Genomic DNA, 20,370 nt, shown 5'->3' on the forward strand with positions numbered 1-20,370 from the left:
TGTGACAATGTGGTGACTTTTCTATTAGGGGGAACATGCTATTAAAATAAAAAGCTGTCAACAGTAGGGATTCACATTTAAATGATGGAATTGCTACTCTTTTTTATTTCCTGTTAGATATTTGTGATAGGCATAATGTAATCCTATTAAAATTTATAACAGGAAACATCACAAATTAAAAGCCTAAAATTGCCTTTTATTTTTGTTATTTATTGTATAATATATAAATATTTTCATAAGGACTCCAGATATATTACTAAAGATCAATTTTGATAATTATGTTAGGACAGGTTATTTTTGATCCCACTTCAATCCTCCAAGTTTTTTCCTTTAAACCATCAAATTAATTGTAATTTAAAAGCTATAGAGATTGGTTCAAGATGGTGGAGTAGAAGGACGTGTGCTCACTCCCTCTTGTGAGAGGACCAGAATCAAAGCTAACTGCTGAACAATCATCAACAGGAAGACACTGGAACCCACCAAAAAAGATACCCCACATCCAAAGACAAAGGAGAAGCCACAGTGAGACGGTGGGAGGGGCGCAGTCACAATAAAATTAAATCCCATAACTGCTGGGTGGGTGACTCACAAACTGGAGAACACTTATACCACAGAAGTCCACCCACTGGAGTGAAGATTCTGAGCTCCACATCATGCTTCCCAACCTGGGAGTCTGGCAACAGGAGGAGGAATTCCTAGAGAATTAGACGTTGAAGTCTAGTGGGATTTGATTGCAGGACTTCGACACGACTGGAGGAAACAGAAGACTCCACTCTTGGAAGGCACACACAAAGTAGTGTGCACATTGGGACCCAGGGGAAAGAGCAGTGACCCCATAAGAGATTTAACCTGACCTACCTGTTAGTATTGGAGGGTCTCCTGCAGAGTCAGGAGTGGCTGTGGCTCACCATGGGGACAAGGACACTGGTAGAAGGAGTTCTGGGAAGTACTCCTTGGCATGAGCCCTCCCAGAGTCCAGTATTAGCCCCACCAAACAGCCAGGTAGGCTCCAGTGCTGGGTCGCCTCATGCCAAACAACCAACAGGGAAGGACCCTAGCCCCACCCATCAGCAGACAAGCAGATTAAAGTTTTACTGAGCTCTGCCCGCCAGACCAACACTGAGCTCTACCTACCACAAGTCCCTCCCATCAGGAAGCTTGCACAAGCCTCTTAGATAGCCTCATCCACCAGAGACAGCAGAAGAAAGAAGAACTACAATTCTGCAGCCTGTGGAAGGAAAACGACATTCACAGAAAGACAGACAAAATGAAAAGGCAGAGGACTTTGTACCAGATGAAGGAACAAGATACAACCCCAGAAAAACAACTAAATGAAGTGGAGAAAGGCAACCCTCCAGAAAAAGAATTCAGAATAATGATAGTGAAGATGATCCAGGACCTAGGAAAAAGAATGGAGGCAAAGATCGAGAAGATGAAAGAAATGTTTAACAAAGACCTAGAAGAATTAAAGAACAAACAAACAAAGATGAACCATACAATAACTGAAATGAAAAATATACTAGAAGGAATCAATAGCATAATAACTGAGACAAAAGAACGGATAACTGACCTGGAAGACAGAATGGTGGGATTCACTGCCACAGAACAGAATAAAGAAAAAAGAATGAAAAGAAATGAAGACAGCCTAAGAGACCTCTGGGACAACATTTAATGCAATGACATTCGCATTAGAGGGGTCCCAGAAGGAGAGGAGAGATAGAAAGGACCTGAGAAAATATTTGAAGAGATTATAGTCGAAAATTCCCTAACATGGGAAAGGAAATAGCCACCCAAGTCCAGGAAGCACAGAGACTCCCAGGCAGGATAAAACCAAGGAGAAACACGTCGAGACACATAACAATCAAAATGACAAAAATTAAAGACAAAGAAAAATTGTTGAAAGCAACAAGGGAAAAATAACAAATAACATACAAGGAAACTCCCATAAGGTTAAGAGCTGATTTCTCAGCAGAAACTCCACAAGCCAGAAGGGAGTAGCATGCTATATTTAAAGGGATGAAAGGGCAGACCTACAACCAAGATTACTCTACCTGGCAAGGATCTCATTCAGATATGACAGAGAAATCAAAAGCTTTAAAGACAAGCAAAAGCTAAGAGAATTCAGCATCACAAAACCGGCTTTACAACAAATGCTAAAGGAACTTCTCTGAGTGGGAAACACAAGAGAAGAAAAGAACCTACAAAAACAAATCCATAACAATTAAGGAAATGGTAATAGGAACATACATATAGATAATTACCTTAAACATGAATGGATTGAATGCTCCAACCAAAACACACAGGCTTGCTGAATGGATACAAAAACAAGACCCATATATATGCTGTCTTCAACAGACCCACTTCAGACCTAGGGACATATACAGACTGAAAGTGAGGGGATGGAAAAAGATATTCCATGCAAATGGAAATCAAAAGAAAGCAGGAGTAGCAATACTCATTATCAGATCAAATAGACTTTAAAATAAAGAATATTACAAGAGACAAGGTAGGACACTACATAAGGATAAAGGGATCAATCCAAGAAGAACATATAACAATTATAAATATATACGCACCCAACATAGGAACACCTCAATTCATAAGGCAACTGCTAACAGCTATAAAAGAGGAAACTGACAGTAATGAAGTAATAGTGGGGGACATTAACACCTCACTTACACCAATGGACAGATCATGCAGACAGAAAATTAATAAGGAAACACAAGCTTTAAATGACACAATAGACCAGATAGATTTAACTGATATTTATAGGACATTCCATCCCAAAACAGCAGATTACACTTTCTTCTCAAGTGCACATGGAACATTCTCCAGGATAGATCACATCTTGGGTCACAAATCAATCCTCAGTAAATTTAAGAAAATTGAAATCATATCAAGGATCTTTTCCAACCACAACGCTATGAGATTAGAAATCAATTACAGGGAAAAAAACATAAAAAACACAAACATATGTAGGCTAAACAATACATTCCTAAATAACCAAGAGATCACTGAAGAAATCAAAGAGGAAATCAAAAAATACCTAGAGACAAATGACAACGAAAACACGATGATCCAAAACCTATGGGATGCAGCAAAAGCAGTTCTAAGAGGGAAGTTTATAGCAATACAAATCTACCTCAAGAAACAAGAAACGTCTCAAATAAACAACCTAACCTTACATCTAAAGGTACTAGAGAAAGAAGAACAAACAAAACCCAAAATTAGTGGAAGGAAAGAAATCATAAAGATCAGAGCAGAAATAAATGAAAAAGAAATCAAGAGAACAATAGCAAAGATCAATAAAACTAAAAGCTGGTTCTTTGAGAAGATAAACAAAATTGATAAACCATTAGCCAGACTCATCAAGAAAAAAAGGAGAAGACTCAAAACAATAGAATTAGAAAGGAAAAAGGAAAAGTAACAACTGATACTGCAGAAATACAAAGGATCATGAGAGATTACTACAAGCAACTATATGCCAATAAAATGGACAACCTGGAAGAAATGGACAAATACTTAGAAAAGCACAACCTTCCGAGACTGAACCAGGAAGAAATAGAAAATATAAACAGACCAATCACAAGTACTGAAATTGAGACTGTGATTAAAAATCTTCCAACAAACAAAAGCCCAGGACCAGATGGCTTCACAGGGGAATTCTGACAAACATTTAGAGAAGAGCTAACACCTATCCTTCTCAAACTCTTCCAAAATATAGCAGAGGAAGGAACACTCCCAAACTCATTCTATGAGGCCACCATCACCCTGATACCAAAACCAGACAAAGATGTCACAAAAAAGAAAACTACAGGCCAATATAACTGATGAACATAGATGCAAAAATCCTCAACAAAATACTAGCAAACAGAATCCAACAGCACATTAAAAGGATCATACACCACGATCAAGTGGAGTTTATCCCAGGAATGCAAGGATTATTCAATATATGCAAATCAATCAATGTGATAAACCATATCAACAAATTGAAGGAGAAAAACCATATGATCATCTCAATAGATGCAGAAAAAGCTTTCAACAAAATTCAACACCCATTTATGATAAAAAACCTCCAGAAAGTAGGCATAGAGGGAACTTACCTCAACATAATAAAGGCCATATATGACAAACTCACAGCCAACAACGTCCTCAATGGTGAAAAACTGAAACCATTTCCACTAAGATCAGGAACAAGACAAGGTTGCTCACTCTCACCACTCTTATTCAACATTGCTTTGGAAGTTTTAGCCACAGCAATCAAAGAAAAAGAAATAAAAGGAATCCAAATCCGAAAAGAAGAAGTAAAGCTGTCACTCTTTGCAGATGACATGATACTATACTTAGAGGATCCTAAAGATTCTACCAGAAAATTACTAGAGCTAATCAATGAATTTGGTAAAGTAGCAGGATACAAAATGAATGCACAGAAATCTCTTACATTCCTATACACTAATGATGAAAAATCTGAAAGTGAAATTAAGAAAACACTCCCATTTACCATTGCAAGAAAAAGAATAAAATGCCTAGGAATAAACCTACCTAAAGAGACAAAAGCCCTGTATGCAGAAAACTATAAGATACTGATGAAAGAAAGATGATACAAATAGATGGAGAGATATACCATGTTCTTGGATTGGAAGAATCAACATTGTGAAAATGACTCTACTCCCCAAAGCAATCGACAGATTCAATGCAATCCCTATCAAACTACCACTGGCATTTTTCACAGAACTAGAACAAACAATTTCACAATTTGTATGGAAACACAAAAGACCCCGAATAGCCAAAGCAATCTTGAGAAAGAAAAAGGGAGCTGGAGGAATCAGGTTCCCTGACTTCAGACTATACTACAAAGCTACAGTAATCAAGACAGTATGGTACTGGCACAAAAACAGAAATATAGATCAATGGAACAGGATAGAAAGCCCAGAGATAAACCCACGCACCTATGGTCAACTAATCTATGACAAAGGAGGCAAGGATATACAATGGAGAAAAGACAGTCTCTTCAATAAGTGGTGCTGGGAAAACTGGACAGCTGCATGTAAAAGAATGAAATTAGAACACTCCCTAACACCATACACAAAAATAAACTCAAAATGGATTAAAGACCTAAATGTAAAGCCAGACACTATAAAATTCTTAGAGGAAAACATAGGCAGAACACTCTATGACATAAATCACAGCAAGATTCTTTTTGACCCACCTCCTAGAGAAATGGAAATAAAAACAAAAATAAACAAATGGGACCTAATGAAATTTAAAAGTTTTTGCACAGTAAAGGAAACCATAAACAAGACGAAAAGACAACCTTCAGAATGGGAGAAAATATTTGCAAATGAAGCAACTTGACAAAGGATTAATCTCCAATATTTAGAAACAGCTCATGCAGCTCAATATCAAAAACACAAACAACCCAATCCAAAAATGGGCCAAAGACCTAAACAGACATTTCTCTAATGAAGATATACAGATTGCCAACAAACACATGAAAGAATGCTCAACATCATTAATCATTAGAGAAATGCAAATCAAAACTACATGAGATATCATCTCACACCAGTCAGAATGATCATCATCAAAAAATCTACAAACAATAAATGCTGGAGTGGGTGTGGAGAAAGGGAAAGCCTCTTGGACTGTTGGTGGGAATGTAAGTTGATACAGCCACTATGGAGAACAGTATGGAGGTTCCTTAAAAAACTAAAAATTGAACTACCATATGACCCAGCAATCCCACTACTGGGCATATACCCTGAGAAAACCATAATTCAAAAAGAGTCATGTACCACAATGTTCATTGCAGCTCTATTTACAATAGCCAGGACATGAAGCAACCTAAGTGTCCATCAACAGATGAATGGATAAAGAAGATGTGGCACATATATACAATGGAATATTACTCAGCCATAAAACGAAACGAAATTGAGTTATTTGTAGTGAGGTGGAAATCAGAAAGAGAAAAACAAATACCGTATGCTAACACATATATATGGAATCTAAAAAAAAAATGGTCATGAAGAACCAGGGGCAAGACAGAAATAAAGACACAGACCTACTAGAGAATGGACTTGAGGACATGGGGAGGGGGAAGGGTAAGCTGCGACAAAGTGAGAGAGTGGCATGGATATATATACACTACCAAATGTAAAATAGCTAGCTAGTGGGAAGCAGCCGCATAGCACAGGGAGATCAGCTCGGTGCTTTGTGACCACCTAGAAGGGTGGGATTGGGAGGGTGGGAGGGAGGGAGACACAAGAGGGAAGAGATATGGGGATACATGTGTATTTATAGCTGATTCACTTTGTTATAAAGCAGAAACTAACACACCATTGTAAAGCAATTATACTCCAATAAAGAAAAAAAGAAACAAACAAAACAAAACAAAAACCCAGAAACAAAAACTGAGACAGAAATAGAGCTTATTCAGTTTGCAGTCTATTTGCCAATGGTGGCTTCAAAGGATTGAGCGATGGTTGTCCTCTTTGAAATCGGTATACATTTATAGATTATATGCAGTAAAATATCTAGTATATATAGTGAAATAAAAATATATAATGTAGTTTATATAGAGAGAATAATATACATATATAGTTAAAGCTCTCATAACTGACTTTCCAGATTAACCAAGCTTCTGCATATTCTCTGTAAAACATTGACTGATGTCCTTACTCAGCTGAATCCTTAAACTATATCCCAGTTTCTTTTAATAACTGTTTCTGGCATTGCCATTTACTAATGTTTGGATTCATTTCTATTTTTTTCCAGTATGATTCTTTATGGGTTATGAGTACTATAAATTTACAGCCTGGTACCTAATGGTGTATTTTTTCTATGTGTTTGTATATTAGAATATGTAACCTATCTTCATAAGGTTAATTCCAATATGTAATTCTTTAGACAGGAAATAACGTTATCTTACATGTCTGCTTCTATGTGTGTTTCCTGAGCTATCTTGGGTATATAGCAGTCCGTAAATAACAATGATTATAAGGAGTTTAGAAGACACTCACCACCTAGAAAATGTTCTCAGATTTATGGAAGTAAGTTTCTTTGGCCATCGATGTGAAAACTCAGTTGAATAAAATGGACCCACGATGTAGCTTCACTTCATTCATTGCTCTTGGAGAATTATCAGACCAGGCAACATCTACTTTAACTTATGTAATCATATCACCATGCCATTTTCTCTGGACATCTAATTTCTATAAGAGGTGTCATAAATCTATTTATCTAAGATTAGGGATTTGTAGAATAACAGGCCATTCGATGGTATAGTCTGGGAAGATCTTCTAAGCAAGATGTTGAAGCTGATGAATGAGAAAGAGGCAGCCATGTGACAACACAGGAGGTGGAGCTGTCCTTTATTTATATTAGTCTCTTCAGTCACATTAAAACTTCCTATTGGTGTGTATGTATCTTTTTGAATTACAGTTTTCTCTGGATTCTGGGAGTGCAATTGCTTGGCCATACAGTAGCTCTATTTTTAGTTTTTTAAGGAACCTCCATACTGTTTTCCATAGTGGCTGCACCAGTTTACATTCCCACCCACAGTGGGTTTCCTTTTCTTCACACTCTCTCAAGCTTTTGTTATTTGTAGACTTTTTGATGATGGCCATTCTGACCATTGGAAGTGACACCTCACTGTAGTTTTGTTTTGCATTTCTCTAATAATTAGTGATGTTGAGCATCTTTCTATGTGCCCATTGGCCATCTGTATATCTTCTTTGGAGAAATGTCTGCTTAAGTCTTCTGTCCATGTTTTGATTGGGTTGTTGTTGTGTTTTGTTTTGTTTGTTTTTGTTACTGAGTTATATGAGCTGTTTGTATATTTTGGAAATTAAGCCCTTTTCTGTACACCAGAAACTAACACAACATTGTAAATCAACTGTACTTCAATTTTTAAAAAACCCCAAAAGGTAGCAACAATATCCCAAACTTATCTTGTGTATATCCACAGTAATTAGCCCAATCTCCTACAATTCCATCTCATTTCCATGGCCCAAGTTTTATCATTATGCTATTTTTACTAGTGGTATATTCATTGCTTATCTCCCAGTTTATCAACTTAGATAGTATCTACTAACTAGCCATGAGGAAAGTGAGGAAATTAACATTTTTCTACTCCCCAAGTGTTGTTTTCTTATTATTACTATTTTCATTGTCAAGATTTATAATGTTTATTTTTTCTTCAGTTATTATTATTAGACCTTCTAAGTTTTGTCTGCAGGTTGATTTAAAATTGAAAACAAGAAGCAGCTTTTAAAATACTGTAGTTATATGAATGTTTCGAATTTTAGAATCAACTGGTATAGATGGAGCCGTTTAGAAGAGATGAAATCATGCAGCCCTACCTCATGTAAACTTCACTAAGGGAAATCTTTCAGTGTAGAGTCTATTTTAATCTTTCTGACTCCATCCCTTCCTTCCCTATTTTCATATCCCATGATGTATCCTTTCATAGATTCTTTTTCAACCTACAGGACAACTTACTCAAGTAAATTTTTTTCCTTTAGGGTTCAAAAGAGTTTTGTTCATTTCAGGTTCACAGGTAGTGTGCTTTCTGAACTCTGGCATATTTTAAAATGTCTTTCTTTTTCTTTTACTTTTGCCTGATGGTTTTATTCGCTGGAAGAACTTTCAGTTCAAAACTTTTTCTCTAATAACATTGAAAACACTACCCTAGTGTTTCCTAGCATTCATTACCTCTTATGAAAAGTCTGATGTCTGTTTGATTTATGTTCCTTTGTAGACAATATGTTCCACTCGTATACCTCCCTCACCCCTTCAAAAAGAGTTTTCTTCTGTATTTGTCTTGCTTGGCGCTCAGTGAATTCTTTCTATGTGAAGATTTATATTGTTAATTTATTGTTTTTCAGCTCAGGTAAATTTTCTTTCTCTTATTTCTTGGATTTTCTCACCCTTCCATTGTCTCAATTCTCTCCCCTTGGAACTCTTAGCAAATTAAGTTTAATGTGAACCTAGTCTCAACAAATGTTTATTGAGTGGATGAATCAATGTTTTGTTGGCATCCAATTAAATTACAGATATTATCATAAGGTGGCCCAAAACAATGAAAGTAACATTTTAAATTGTTTGCTGCCTATAATAATGTCATTTCTAAAGACAAAATAAAATAATTATTTTTTGTTTATGCCACATTTTCTTTTGAGATGTCATTTTAATTTAGGATTATCCTATTTGCCAAAACTTCAGTGTTATGAAATCCCAGCCAGCTGGTAGGAATTAACCCTGCAATATGCACTTTAAAAATACAGTTGGAATTGTCACATAGCATTTCTTTCTTTTTTTTCTTGGACGCACTGCTCAGCTTGTGGGATCTTAGTTCCCTGACCAGGGATCTAACCCGGGCGCATGGCAGTGAAGGCACTGAGTCCTAATCACTGGACTGCCAGGAAATTCCCATCACACAGTATTTTTAAATTTTTAACATCTTTACTGGAGTATAATTGCTTTGCAATGGTGTGTTAGTTTCTGCTTTATAAAAAAGTGAATCAGCTATACATATACATATATCCCCATATCTCCTGCCATTTGCATCTCCCTCCCACCCTCCCTATCCCACCCTTCTAGGTGGTCACAAAGCACTGAGCTGATCTCCCTGTGCTATGCGGCTGCTTCCCACTAGCTAGCTATTTTACATTTGGTGGTGTATATATGTCCATGCCACTCTCTCACTTCATCCCAGCTTACCCTTCCCACTCCCCATGTCCTCAAGTCTATTCTCTACGTCTGTGTCTTTATTTCTGTCCTGCCCCTAGGTTCTTCAGGAACATATATATATATATATTTTTTTTTTTTTAGATTCCATATATATGTGTTAGCATGCAGTATTTGTTTTTCTCTTTCTGACTTACTTCACTCTGTATGACAGACTCTAATTCCATCCACCTCACTGCAAATAACTCAATTTCATTTCTTTTTATGGCTGAGTAATATTCCATTGTATATATGTGCCACATCTTCTTTATCCATTCATCTGTTGATGGACACTTAGGGTGTTTTCATGTCCTGGTTATTGTAAATAGAGCTGCAATGAACATTGTGGTACATGACTCATTTTGAATTATGGTTTTCTCAGGGTATATGCCCAGTAGTGGGATTGCTGGGTCGTATGGTAGTTCTATTTTTAGTTTTTAAAAGGAAACTCCATACTGTTCTCCATAGTGGCTATATAAATTTACATTCCCACCAACAGTGCAAGAGGGTTCCCTTTTCTCCACACCCTCGCCAGCATTTATTGTTTGTAGATTTTTTGATGATGGCCATTCTGACTGGTGTGAGGTGATACCTCATTGTAGTTGTTTTTTTTTTTTTTTTTTTTTTTTATGGCTGTGTTAGGTCTTCGTTTCTGTGCGAGGGCTTTCTCCAGTTGCGGCGAGCGGGGGCCACTCTTCATCACCGTGCACGGGCCTCTCATTATCGCAGCCTCTCTTGTTGTGGAGCACAGGCTCCAGACGCACAGGCTCAGTAATTGTGGCTCACGGGACCAGTTGTTCCGTGGCATGTGGGATCTTCCCAGACCAGGGCTCGAACCCGTGTCCCCTGCATTGGCAGGCAGATTCTCAACCACTGCGACACCAGGGAAGCCCCTCATTGTAGTTTTGATGTGCATTTCTCCAATGATTAGTGATGTTGAGCATTCTTTCATGTGTTCATTGGCAATCTGTATGTCTTCTTTGGAGAAATGTCTATTTAGGTCTTCTGCCCATTTTTGGATTGGGTTGTTTGTTTTTTTAATATTGAGTGGCATGAGCTGCTTATATCTTTTGGAGATTAATCCTTTGTCCATTGATTCGCTTGCAAATATTTTCTCCCATTCTGAGGGTTGTCTTTTCGTCTTGTATGTAGTTTCCTTTGCTTTGCAAAAGCATTTAAGTTTCATTAGGTCCCATTTGTTTATTTTTGTTTTTATTTCCATTATTCTAGGAGGTGGATCAAAAAAGATCTTGCTGTGATTTATGTCAAAGAGTGTTCTTCCTATGTTTTCCTCTAAGGGTTTTAGAGTGTCCGGTCTCACATTTAGGTCTCTAATCCATTTTGAGTTTATTTTTGTGTATGGTGTTAAGGAGTGTTCTAATTTCATTCTTTTACATGCAGCTGTCCAGTTTTCCCAGAACCATTATTGAAGAGACTGTCTTTTCTCCATTGTGTATCCTTGCCTCCTTTGTCATAGATTAGTTGACTATAGGTGCGTGGGTTTATCTCTGGGCTTTCTATCCTGTTCCATTGATCTATATTTCTGTTTTTGTGCCAGTACCATACTGTCTTGATTACTGTAGCTTTGTAGTATAATCTGAAGTCAGGGATCCTGATTCCTCGAGCTCCCTTTTTCTTTCTCAAGATTGCTTTGGCTATTCGGGGTCTTTTGTGTTTCCATACAAATTGTGAAATTTTTTGTTCTAGTTCTGTGAAAAATGCCAATGGTAGTTTGATAGGGATTGCATTGAATCTGTAGATTGCTTTGGGTAATAGAGTCATTTTCACAATGTTGATTCTTCCAATCCAAGAACATGGTATATCTCTCCATCTGTTTGTATCATCTTTAATTTCTTTCATCAGTGTCTTATAGTTTTCTGCATACAGGTCTTTTGCCTCCTTAGGGAGGTTTATTCCTAGGTATTTTATTCTTTTTGTTGCAATGGTAAATGAGAGTGTTTCCTTAATTTCTCTTTCAGATTTTTCATCCTTAGTGTATAGGAATGCGAGAGTTTTCCGTGCATTAATTTTGTATCCTGTTACTTTACCAGATCCATTGATTAGCTCTAGTAGTTTTCTGATAGCATCTTTAGGATACTCTACATATACTATCATGTCTTCTGCAAACAGTGACAGCTTTACTTCTTTTCGGATTTGGATTCCTTTTATTTCTTTTTCTTCTCTGATAGCTGTGACTAAAACTTCGAAAACTATGTTGAATAATAGTGGTGAGAGTGGACAACCCTGTGTTGTTCCTGATCTTAGAGGAAGTGGTTTCAGATTTTCACCACTGAGAATGATGTTGGCTGTGGGTTTGTCATATATGGCCTTTATTATGTTGAGGTAGGTTCCCTCTATGCCTACTTTCTGGAGTGTTTTTATCATAAATGAGTGTTGAGTTTTTTCTGCATCTATTGAGATGATCATAGGTTTTTCTCTTTCAATTTCTTTATATGGTTTATCACATTGATTGATTTGAATATATTGAAGAATCCTTGTATTCCTGGGATAAACCGCACTTGATCATGGTGTATGATTCTTTTAAAGTGCTGTTGGATTCTGTTTGCTAGTATTTTGTTGAGGATTTTTGCATCTATGTTCATCAGTGATATTGGCCTGTAGTTTTTTTTGTGACATCTTTGTCTGGTTTTGGTATCAGGGTGATGGTGGCCTCATAGAATGAGTTTGGGAGTGTTCCTTCCTCTGCTATATTTTGGAAGAGTTTGAGAAGGATAGGTGTTAACTCTTCTCTAAATGTATGATAGAATTTGCCTGTGAAGCCATCTGGTCCTGGGCTTTTGTTTGTTGGAAGATTTTTAATCACAGTCTCAGTTTCAGTACTTGTGATAGGTCTGTTTATATTTTCTGTTTCTTCCTGGTTCAGTCTCAGAAGGTTGTGCTTTTCTACGAATTTGTCCATTTCTTCCAGGTTGTCCATTTTATTGGCATATAGTTGCTTGTAGTAATCTCTCATGATCCTTTGTATTTCTGCAGTGTCAGTTGTTACTTCTCCTTTTTCCTTTCTAATTCTATTGATTTGAGTCTTCTCCTTTTTTTCTTGATGAGTCTGGGTAATGGTTTATCAATTTTGTTTATCTTCTCAAAGAACCAGCTTTTAGTGTTATTGACCTTTGCTATTGTTTTCTTCATTTCTTTTTCATTTATTTCTGCTCTGATCTTTATGATTTCTTTCCTTCTGCTAACTTTGGGCTTTTTTGTTCTTCTTTCTCTAATTACTTTTGGTGTAAGGTTAGTTGTTTATTTGAGATGTTTCTTGTTTCTTGAGGTAGATTTGTATTGCTATAAAGTTCCCACTTAGAACTGCTTTTGCTGTAGGTTTTGGGTCATCGTGTTTTTTTTTGTTTGTTTGTTTGTGTTAAATGAGTTTCTCTTTTATTTTGTGGAAGAGTTTGTGTAGAATTGGTATTATTTCTTCCTTAACTTTTTTTTAAAATTTTTATTTATTTATATTTTATTTTTGGCTGTGTTGGGTCTTCGTTTCTGTGTGAGGGTCTTCTCTAGTTGTGGCAAGCAGGGGCCACTTCTCATCGCGGTGTGCGGGCCTCTCACTGTCACGGCCTCTCTTGTTACGGAGCACAAGCTCCAGACGCGCAGGCTCAGCAGCTGTGGCTCACGGGCCTAGTTGCTCCGCGGCATGTGGGATCCTCCAAGATCAGGGCTCGAACCCGTGTCCCCTGCACTGGCAGGCAGACTCTCAACCACTGCGCCACCAGGGAAGCCCCTCATCGTGTTTTCATTGTCATTTGTTTCTAGGTATTTTTTGATTTCCTCTTTGATTTCTTCAGTGATCTCTTCGTTATTTAGTAGTGTATTGTTTAGCCTCCATGTGTTTGTATTTTTTATAGATTTTTTCCTGTAATTGATATATAGACTCATAATGTTGTGGTCAGAAAAGATGCTTGATACAATTTCAATTTTCTTAAATTTACCAAGGCTTGATTTGTGACCCATGATATGATCTATCTGGGAGAATGTTCCATGAGCACTTGAGAAGAAAGTGTATTCTGTTGTTTTTGGATGGAATGTCCTGTAAATATCAATTAAATCCATCTTGTTTAATGTATCATTTAAAGCTTGTGTTTCCTTATTTATTCTCATTTTGGATGATCTGTCCACTGGTGAAAGTGGGGTGTTAAATTCCCCTACTATGGCTGTATTACTGTTGATTTCCCCTTGTATGGCTGTTAGCATTTGCCTTATGTATTGAGGTGCTCCGCTGTTGGGTGCATAAATATTTACAATTGTTATATCTTCTTCTTGGATTGATCCCTTGATCATTATGTAGTATCCTTCTTTGTCTCTTGTAATAGTCTTTATTTTAAAGTCTATTTGGTCTGATATGAGAATTGCTACTCCAGCTTTCTTTTGATTTCCATTTGCATGGATTATCTTTTTCCATCCCCTCACTTTCAGTCTGTATGTGTCCCTACGTCTGAAATGGGTCTCTGGTAGACAGCATATATATGGGTCTTGTGTTTGTATCCTTTCAGCCAGTCTATGTCATTTGGTGGGAGCATTCACTCCATTCATGTTTAAGGTAATTATCTATATGTATGTCCTATTACCATTTTCTTAATTGTTATGGATTTGTTTTTGTAGGTCCTTTTCTTCTCTTGTGTTTCCCACTCAGAGAAGTTCCTTTAGCATTTGTTGTAGAGCTGGTTTGGAGGTGCTGAATTCTCTTAGCTTTTGTTTGTCTGTAAAGGTTTTAATTTCTCTGTCGAATCTGAATGTGATCCTTGCTGGGTAGAGTAATCTTGGTTGTAGGTTTTTCCCTTTCATCACCTTAAATATGTCCTGCCAGTCCCTTCTGGCTTGCAGAGTTTCTGCTGAAAGGTCAGCTGTTAACCTTATGGGGATTCCCTTGTGTGTTATTTGTTTTTTTTCCCTTGCTGCTTTTAATATTTTTTCTTTGTATTTAATTTTTGATAGTTTGATTAATATGTGTCTTGGCGTGTTTCTCCTTGGATTTATCCTGTATGGGACTCTCTGCGCTTCCTGCACTTGATTGAATATTTCCTTTCCCATATTAGGGGAGTTTTCAACTATAATCTTTTCAAATATTTTCTCAGTCCCTTTCTTTTTCTCTTCTTCTTCTGGGACCCCTATAATTCAAATGTTGGTGTGTTTAATGTTGTCCCAGAGGTGTCTAAGACTGTCCTCAATTCTTTTCATTCTTTTTTCTTTATTCTGCTCTGTGGTAGTTATTTCCACTATTTTATCTTCCAGGTCAGTTATCTGTTCTTCTGCCTCAGTTATTCTGCTATTGATTCCTTCAAGAGAATTTTTAATTTAATTTATTGTGTTGTTCTTCATTGTTTTTTTGCTCTTTATTTGTTCTAGGTTCTTGTTAAACGTTTCTTGTATTTTCTCCATTCTATTTCCAAGATTTTGGATCGTCTTTACTATCATTACTCTGAATTCTTTTTCAGGTAGACTACCTATTTCCTCTTCATTTGTTTGGTCTGGTGGGTTTTTACCTTGCTCCTTCATCTGCTGGGTGTTTCTCTGTCTTCTCATTTTGCTTAACTTACTGTCTCCTTTTTGCAGGTTGCGGGTTCGTAGTTCCCGTTGTTTTTGGTGTCTGCTCCCAGTGGCTAAGGTTGGTTCAGTGGTTTGTGTAGGTTCTCTGGTGGAGGGGACTGGTGCCTGTGTCTGGTGGATGAGGCTGGATCTTGTCTTTCTGTTGGGCAGGACCACATCTGGTGGTGTGTTTGCGGTTGCCTGTGACCTTATTATGATTTTAGGCAGCCTCACTGCTAATGGGTGGAGTTGTGTTCCTCTCTTGCTAGTTGTTTGGCATAGGGTGTCCAGCACTGTAGCTTGCTGGTCATTGAGTGGAGCTGGGTCTTAGCGTTGAGATGGAGATCTCTGGGAGAGCTTTGACTGTTTGATACTACGTGGAGTTGGGAGGTGTCTGGTGGACCAGTATCCTGAACCCGGCTGTCCCACCTCAGAGGCTCAGGCCTGACATCCGGCCGGAGCACCAAGACCTTGTCAGCCACACGGCCAGGTACGTGGGTAGTTTCTTGCCCTTTGAGAAATCTGAGGTCTTCTGCCAGTGTTCAGTAGGAGTTGTTCCACATGTAGAAGTATTTCTGATGTATTTGTGGGGAGGAAGGTGATCTCCACATCTTACTCCCTCTCCATCTTGAAGGTCTCCTCCTCACATAGTATATCTAATGTAATCATTTCCACTTGGAGGAGGGCTTAGCAAACTTAAAAGTTTATTTTAAAATAGCAACTTCACAAATGAACTTATCTACAAAACAGAAACACACTCACAGACTTAGAGAAAGAACTTACGGTTACCAGGAGGGAAGTGATAGTTATGGAGTTTGGGACTGACATATGCACACTGCTGTATTTAAAATGGATAACCCACAAGACCTACTGTATAGCACAGGGAACTCTGCTCAGTATATATACATATTTTTAAAAATAAATTTATTTATTTATTATTGGCTGCGTTAGGTCGTCGTTGCTGTGCACAGGCTTTCTCTAGTTGTGGCGAGCTGGGGCTACTCTTCCTTGTGGTGCATGGGCTTCTCATTGTGGTGGCTTCTCTTGTTGCGGAGCATAGGTTCTAGGTGCGTGGGCTTCAGTAGCTGTGGTATTCGGGCTCTGTTGTTGTGGTGCACAGGCTTAGCTGCTCCGCGGCATGTGGGATCTTCCTGGACCGGGGTTTGAACCTATGTCCCCTGCATTGGCAGGCAGCTTCTTAACCACTGTACCACCAGGGAAGTCCCGGAACTCTGCTCGATATTATGTAACAACCTAAATGTGAAAAGAATTGGAAAGAAATAGATACATGTACATGTACAACTGAATCACTTAATAGCAGTGGATAAACTATAAAGCTCTCAATAACTATAAAATAAAATTAATATGAAAAGGAAGAGAAACATTTTAATTGTACAGTATTAGCTAGCATTTCAGGGAAAGATTATATGTATCATACTGAATACTTCAACGTTATCTTGGTACACATGTGCGTATTTTACATTAACCAGAAAAATAAGCACTAGAAACTTTATCTTTAACATCCTCGATTTTAAGAAGCCGATATGCAGCCTGTTTATGTATATTTAAGATCTCTCATTTAGAGTTAAGTGGAAGAAGAAAAGGCGAGATTGTTTTTGCAGATGTTGAGAAGGAATTCATTGCAGGCAATCATCATTTAATATCCATAGTGCTGACTTTTTGAACAAGTGCTTTCTCTAAATGATAAATCAAATGAGTTGGCACTAACAATAATCTCTTAGAATATGAATGAGAAAAGCAAGAATATTAAAACAATAGAAGCATTAACATTAAAAAAATCAGCCATTATAGCAAAGAACAGCAAAGGAAATTGGGGAACTATTTTGAATTTTTTATGGTTGATGTTAACACAATTTACAGAGGGGACTATTGTGTAAAAAAGCCAAAATACAGATCGAGCTGTAAATATTTACCCATTTAGATGTGCCATGTGGTATCTGAGTTGTTGGTATTGCTGTAACTAACAGTTGAAATGAAAGGATAGGAAATTTTGCCATTTAAAATATAGACACGCAAAACAACAATTTTCTTCATACTATATATCCCATGCTCTCTACAAGTGAGACCACTTTCTGGATTTTGAACAAGTCATACACACAGTTTCCCATCTCTATTTACCCTCTGTTCCCTCCACCTACACTATCTACTTCCATCTCTGTGTATGGAAGGCTTAATTTTCTTTCAGGTTCAGCAGAAATACTAACCTGCTTTCAACACCTTGGTAAACATGTATCTTTAATTTTTGAACATCTATAGCTTTATATAAAATTTTGGGGTACTTGGCATAAACTCTTCTGTAGAGTTACATAGCATTATGTTTTTAGGTGATGTTATTTCATTTGATCTTCCTTACCATCCACTGGGAAAGTGGGACCAGAAAAAAGAAAATCGAAGCTTCAAAAGATTCAGGCTTCCCAAGACAACCCAGTGTGTGCTGAGGCCAGGACTTTGATCATGAATGGCTGCTTTTCCTAGTATATCATGCTGCATCTCAAAATCTTGCTCTTATCTTTTCTTATAAGTTTGAACGTCATGTGAGGGCAGAAAGAAAACAAAGTTATCTGACTTCTCTCAAAATTTCCAAACATTGGCAGGTTTTACACTGATGCATATGGCCCCAAATGTTGCACACACAGTTTTATAAGCATACCAAATTTTATCAATCATTGTTTACATCACACATGTATTCAAATCCTGTCATAGTTAATCAAAATTGCATAAAGTGACCCTAGCCTCACTAAATAGACAGGTTGCTAAATTATAAAGGGCCTGGCAATGCAGCTAATAGCAAAGCAAAGCTTTTTTGGTAACAAAATTCAATGAGGATTCAGCTGCTAAGTAGGGTCAGTACGGATGCCCCCATACAAAGAACTCTGTTCCATCAACATTTTGGTATATAGAGATTCTTCTACTGCCAGAGGAAATTGAAATAACTCGATACCTATCCCGGCAGAGTATGTTAACAGAGGGATTTTTTAAATACATTGTGCACTAATATCTGGGGAGTGTCAGAAGGGTTTCTGATTCTGAAATTTCCTCCTTTCTCCTGCCTTCCTCTGCTACAGGGAAGAGTGATACGGAAGTGGCTTTGATCCTCTTCCTTACATTAATTCTTTTTTTTTTTCCCAAACCGATATAAGCCTTTTTGTACTCAGCTTTGGTTTTATTTTTATTCCTATTATTAAAGTGGTCTTTTGGCTACCAGCTGCTTCTTTTCAGCATTTATGAGGATTTGGCTGTTTTTATTTATTTTTATTTCAGTGGTGGGGGGTCCAAAGTTCAACTGTAGCAAGGGGTCCATCAGACTGTATTTTGTGGGTTGATTATGCATGAGGCAGACCCGCACCTTGGCTCTGATTTCAGCTTTATGGGCCTCTTCTTGTCTCAGAGCCTGGGGAAAGTTGGATCCTCAGTACCTCCCAGAGCGGGTGTACATAGCGGGAGAGACTAAGGCTTTAGGTGAAATTGCCAAATCCTATATTTGTACACCAGCAGGCAATAAGTGAAGAAGCTTAAGCATTGCATTCCTACTGTCTGAAGCCGGCAGACCCTGCAATCAAACACGGAGACCGTAGTCCAAAACAATTGTACCTGATGACAGCTTATTATGGAAACAGTCAGTTTCACTAAGGACGCATGCCAATAAAACAAAGTGGAAATCAGGATCTCTTCATAATTTCTGCTCATCGAGCCACAATTTTGTAGATGATAGCTGAGCTCTTATTCAGATTTCAAAAACCACTTTGTGGACTTAAGGACCATTGATTCACACAGGGCCCCTGATCGGGGCATCCTCCGCAGGCATCAAGCAGAGAGTGAGTTTGCTGCCGGGTAACCTCTTCCAGAGGCCACACCGACAGCCGGAAGATCTAGTTAAGCACAGGTCCGAACGGCAGCGGAGCTAACGGTTCACCTCTTATTCCGGTGTTAAACTTGGGATTTACCATCCTGCAGAATGATTTCATAGACACCTCTGAGTCAATCCTTTCTTTCTAAATCAGAATAACACAGTTACCAGCAGGCTTGACACCAGGTAAACGTTTGTAAAATGCCAGCTGGCCTAAGAGGTTACACTCACTGGAGGGAATGTGAGTTAATGCCTTCTTGTCACCTCTGGCAGACATTTTCCTTACAGATTTCTGTGAACTTTTCCTCGTAGTTAAGAAAATTGGCCGGAGGCGGTCCTGTGTGAAATATGGACAGTCATTTCTCCTGCATTTGCTTGAAAAAGTATTTTCCTTTAAGGAAAACTGGGCAAACAGCTATTCTGATTTTGGCATTCTCAAAAATTTGAAGCAATTTTAAACATCCCTAACTTTTGCATAGAGCCTTTGGGCCCGTAGACTTTCTTTTTTTCATTTATTCATTTATTTATTCAGTCAAATTTCAAATATGGATCAGTTATCATTGTATGTGGTGTAACTAGCAGTGGATATACAGTTTTGTACTGAGGAGCTTAAAATAAAAATAGGGAGCTAAGATAGATATAGAGAAAATGATGGGAGAATGACTAAAAAGTGATCCCTACCTAAAGAAAGTTAAAAATATTAGTTAAAAATATCCTCTGCCAGGATAGGTATCGAGTGCTTAGAAAAGGTGCATAAAAATGTTATAAGGGTAAGACTGGTGGAAAGAGATGAAATTTAACCTGATTCTAAATGGACACAGATTACTGGGGAATCTTTTTAGCCAGACAAAAGGAAGGCCATAAGCTAAAGGAATGGGAGTGGGAAAAACCGGTATGTGAACGTTTGAAAGAAGGAAGATTCATTTGATTAAGAGATAAGCAAGAAGAGGGCTTCCCTGGTGGTGCAGTGGTTAAGAATCCGCCTGCCAATGCAGGGGACACGGGTTCGAGCCCTGATCCAGGAAGATCCCACATGCTGCTGAGCAACTAAGCCTGTGCGCCACAACTACTGATCCTGCACTCTAGACCCCGCGAGCCACAACTACTGAGCCCATGTGCCGCAACTACTGAGCCTGCGCTCTGGAGCATGCGAGCCACAACTGTTGAGCCCATGTGCCACAACTACTGAAGCCCGCACACCTAGAGCCTGTGCTCCGCAACAAGAGAAGCCACCA

General features: G+C 38.1%; 2 protein-coding genes across 2 annotated transcripts in view; one reads left to right on the forward strand and one right to left on the reverse strand.

Annotated features, from left to right (window-relative positions):
- The window catches only part of LOC309644475 (uncharacterized protein), a 117,657-nt gene that overhangs the window by 84,075 nt on the left and 13,212 nt on the right, over positions 1-20,370 (forward strand). The gene's annotated exons all lie outside the window — the stretch shown is intronic.
- GPATCH2 (G-patch domain containing 2) overlaps positions 16,359-20,370 on the reverse strand; it is a 176,362-nt gene continuing 172,350 nt past the window's right edge. Inside the window, exon 10 of the mRNA XM_082426953.1 lies at positions 16,359-16,521. Coding sequence (XP_082283079.1) covers positions 16,466-16,521 — 56 coding nt within the window. The 3' untranslated portion in view covers positions 16,359-16,465. The remainder of the gene's footprint in view (positions 16,522-20,370) is intronic.

This window comes from Balaenoptera physalus (assembly GCF_965194825.1).
Source record: "Balaenoptera physalus genome assembly, chromosome: 1".
Taxonomy (NCBI): Eukaryota; Metazoa; Chordata; class Mammalia; order Artiodactyla; family Balaenopteridae; genus Balaenoptera; species Balaenoptera physalus.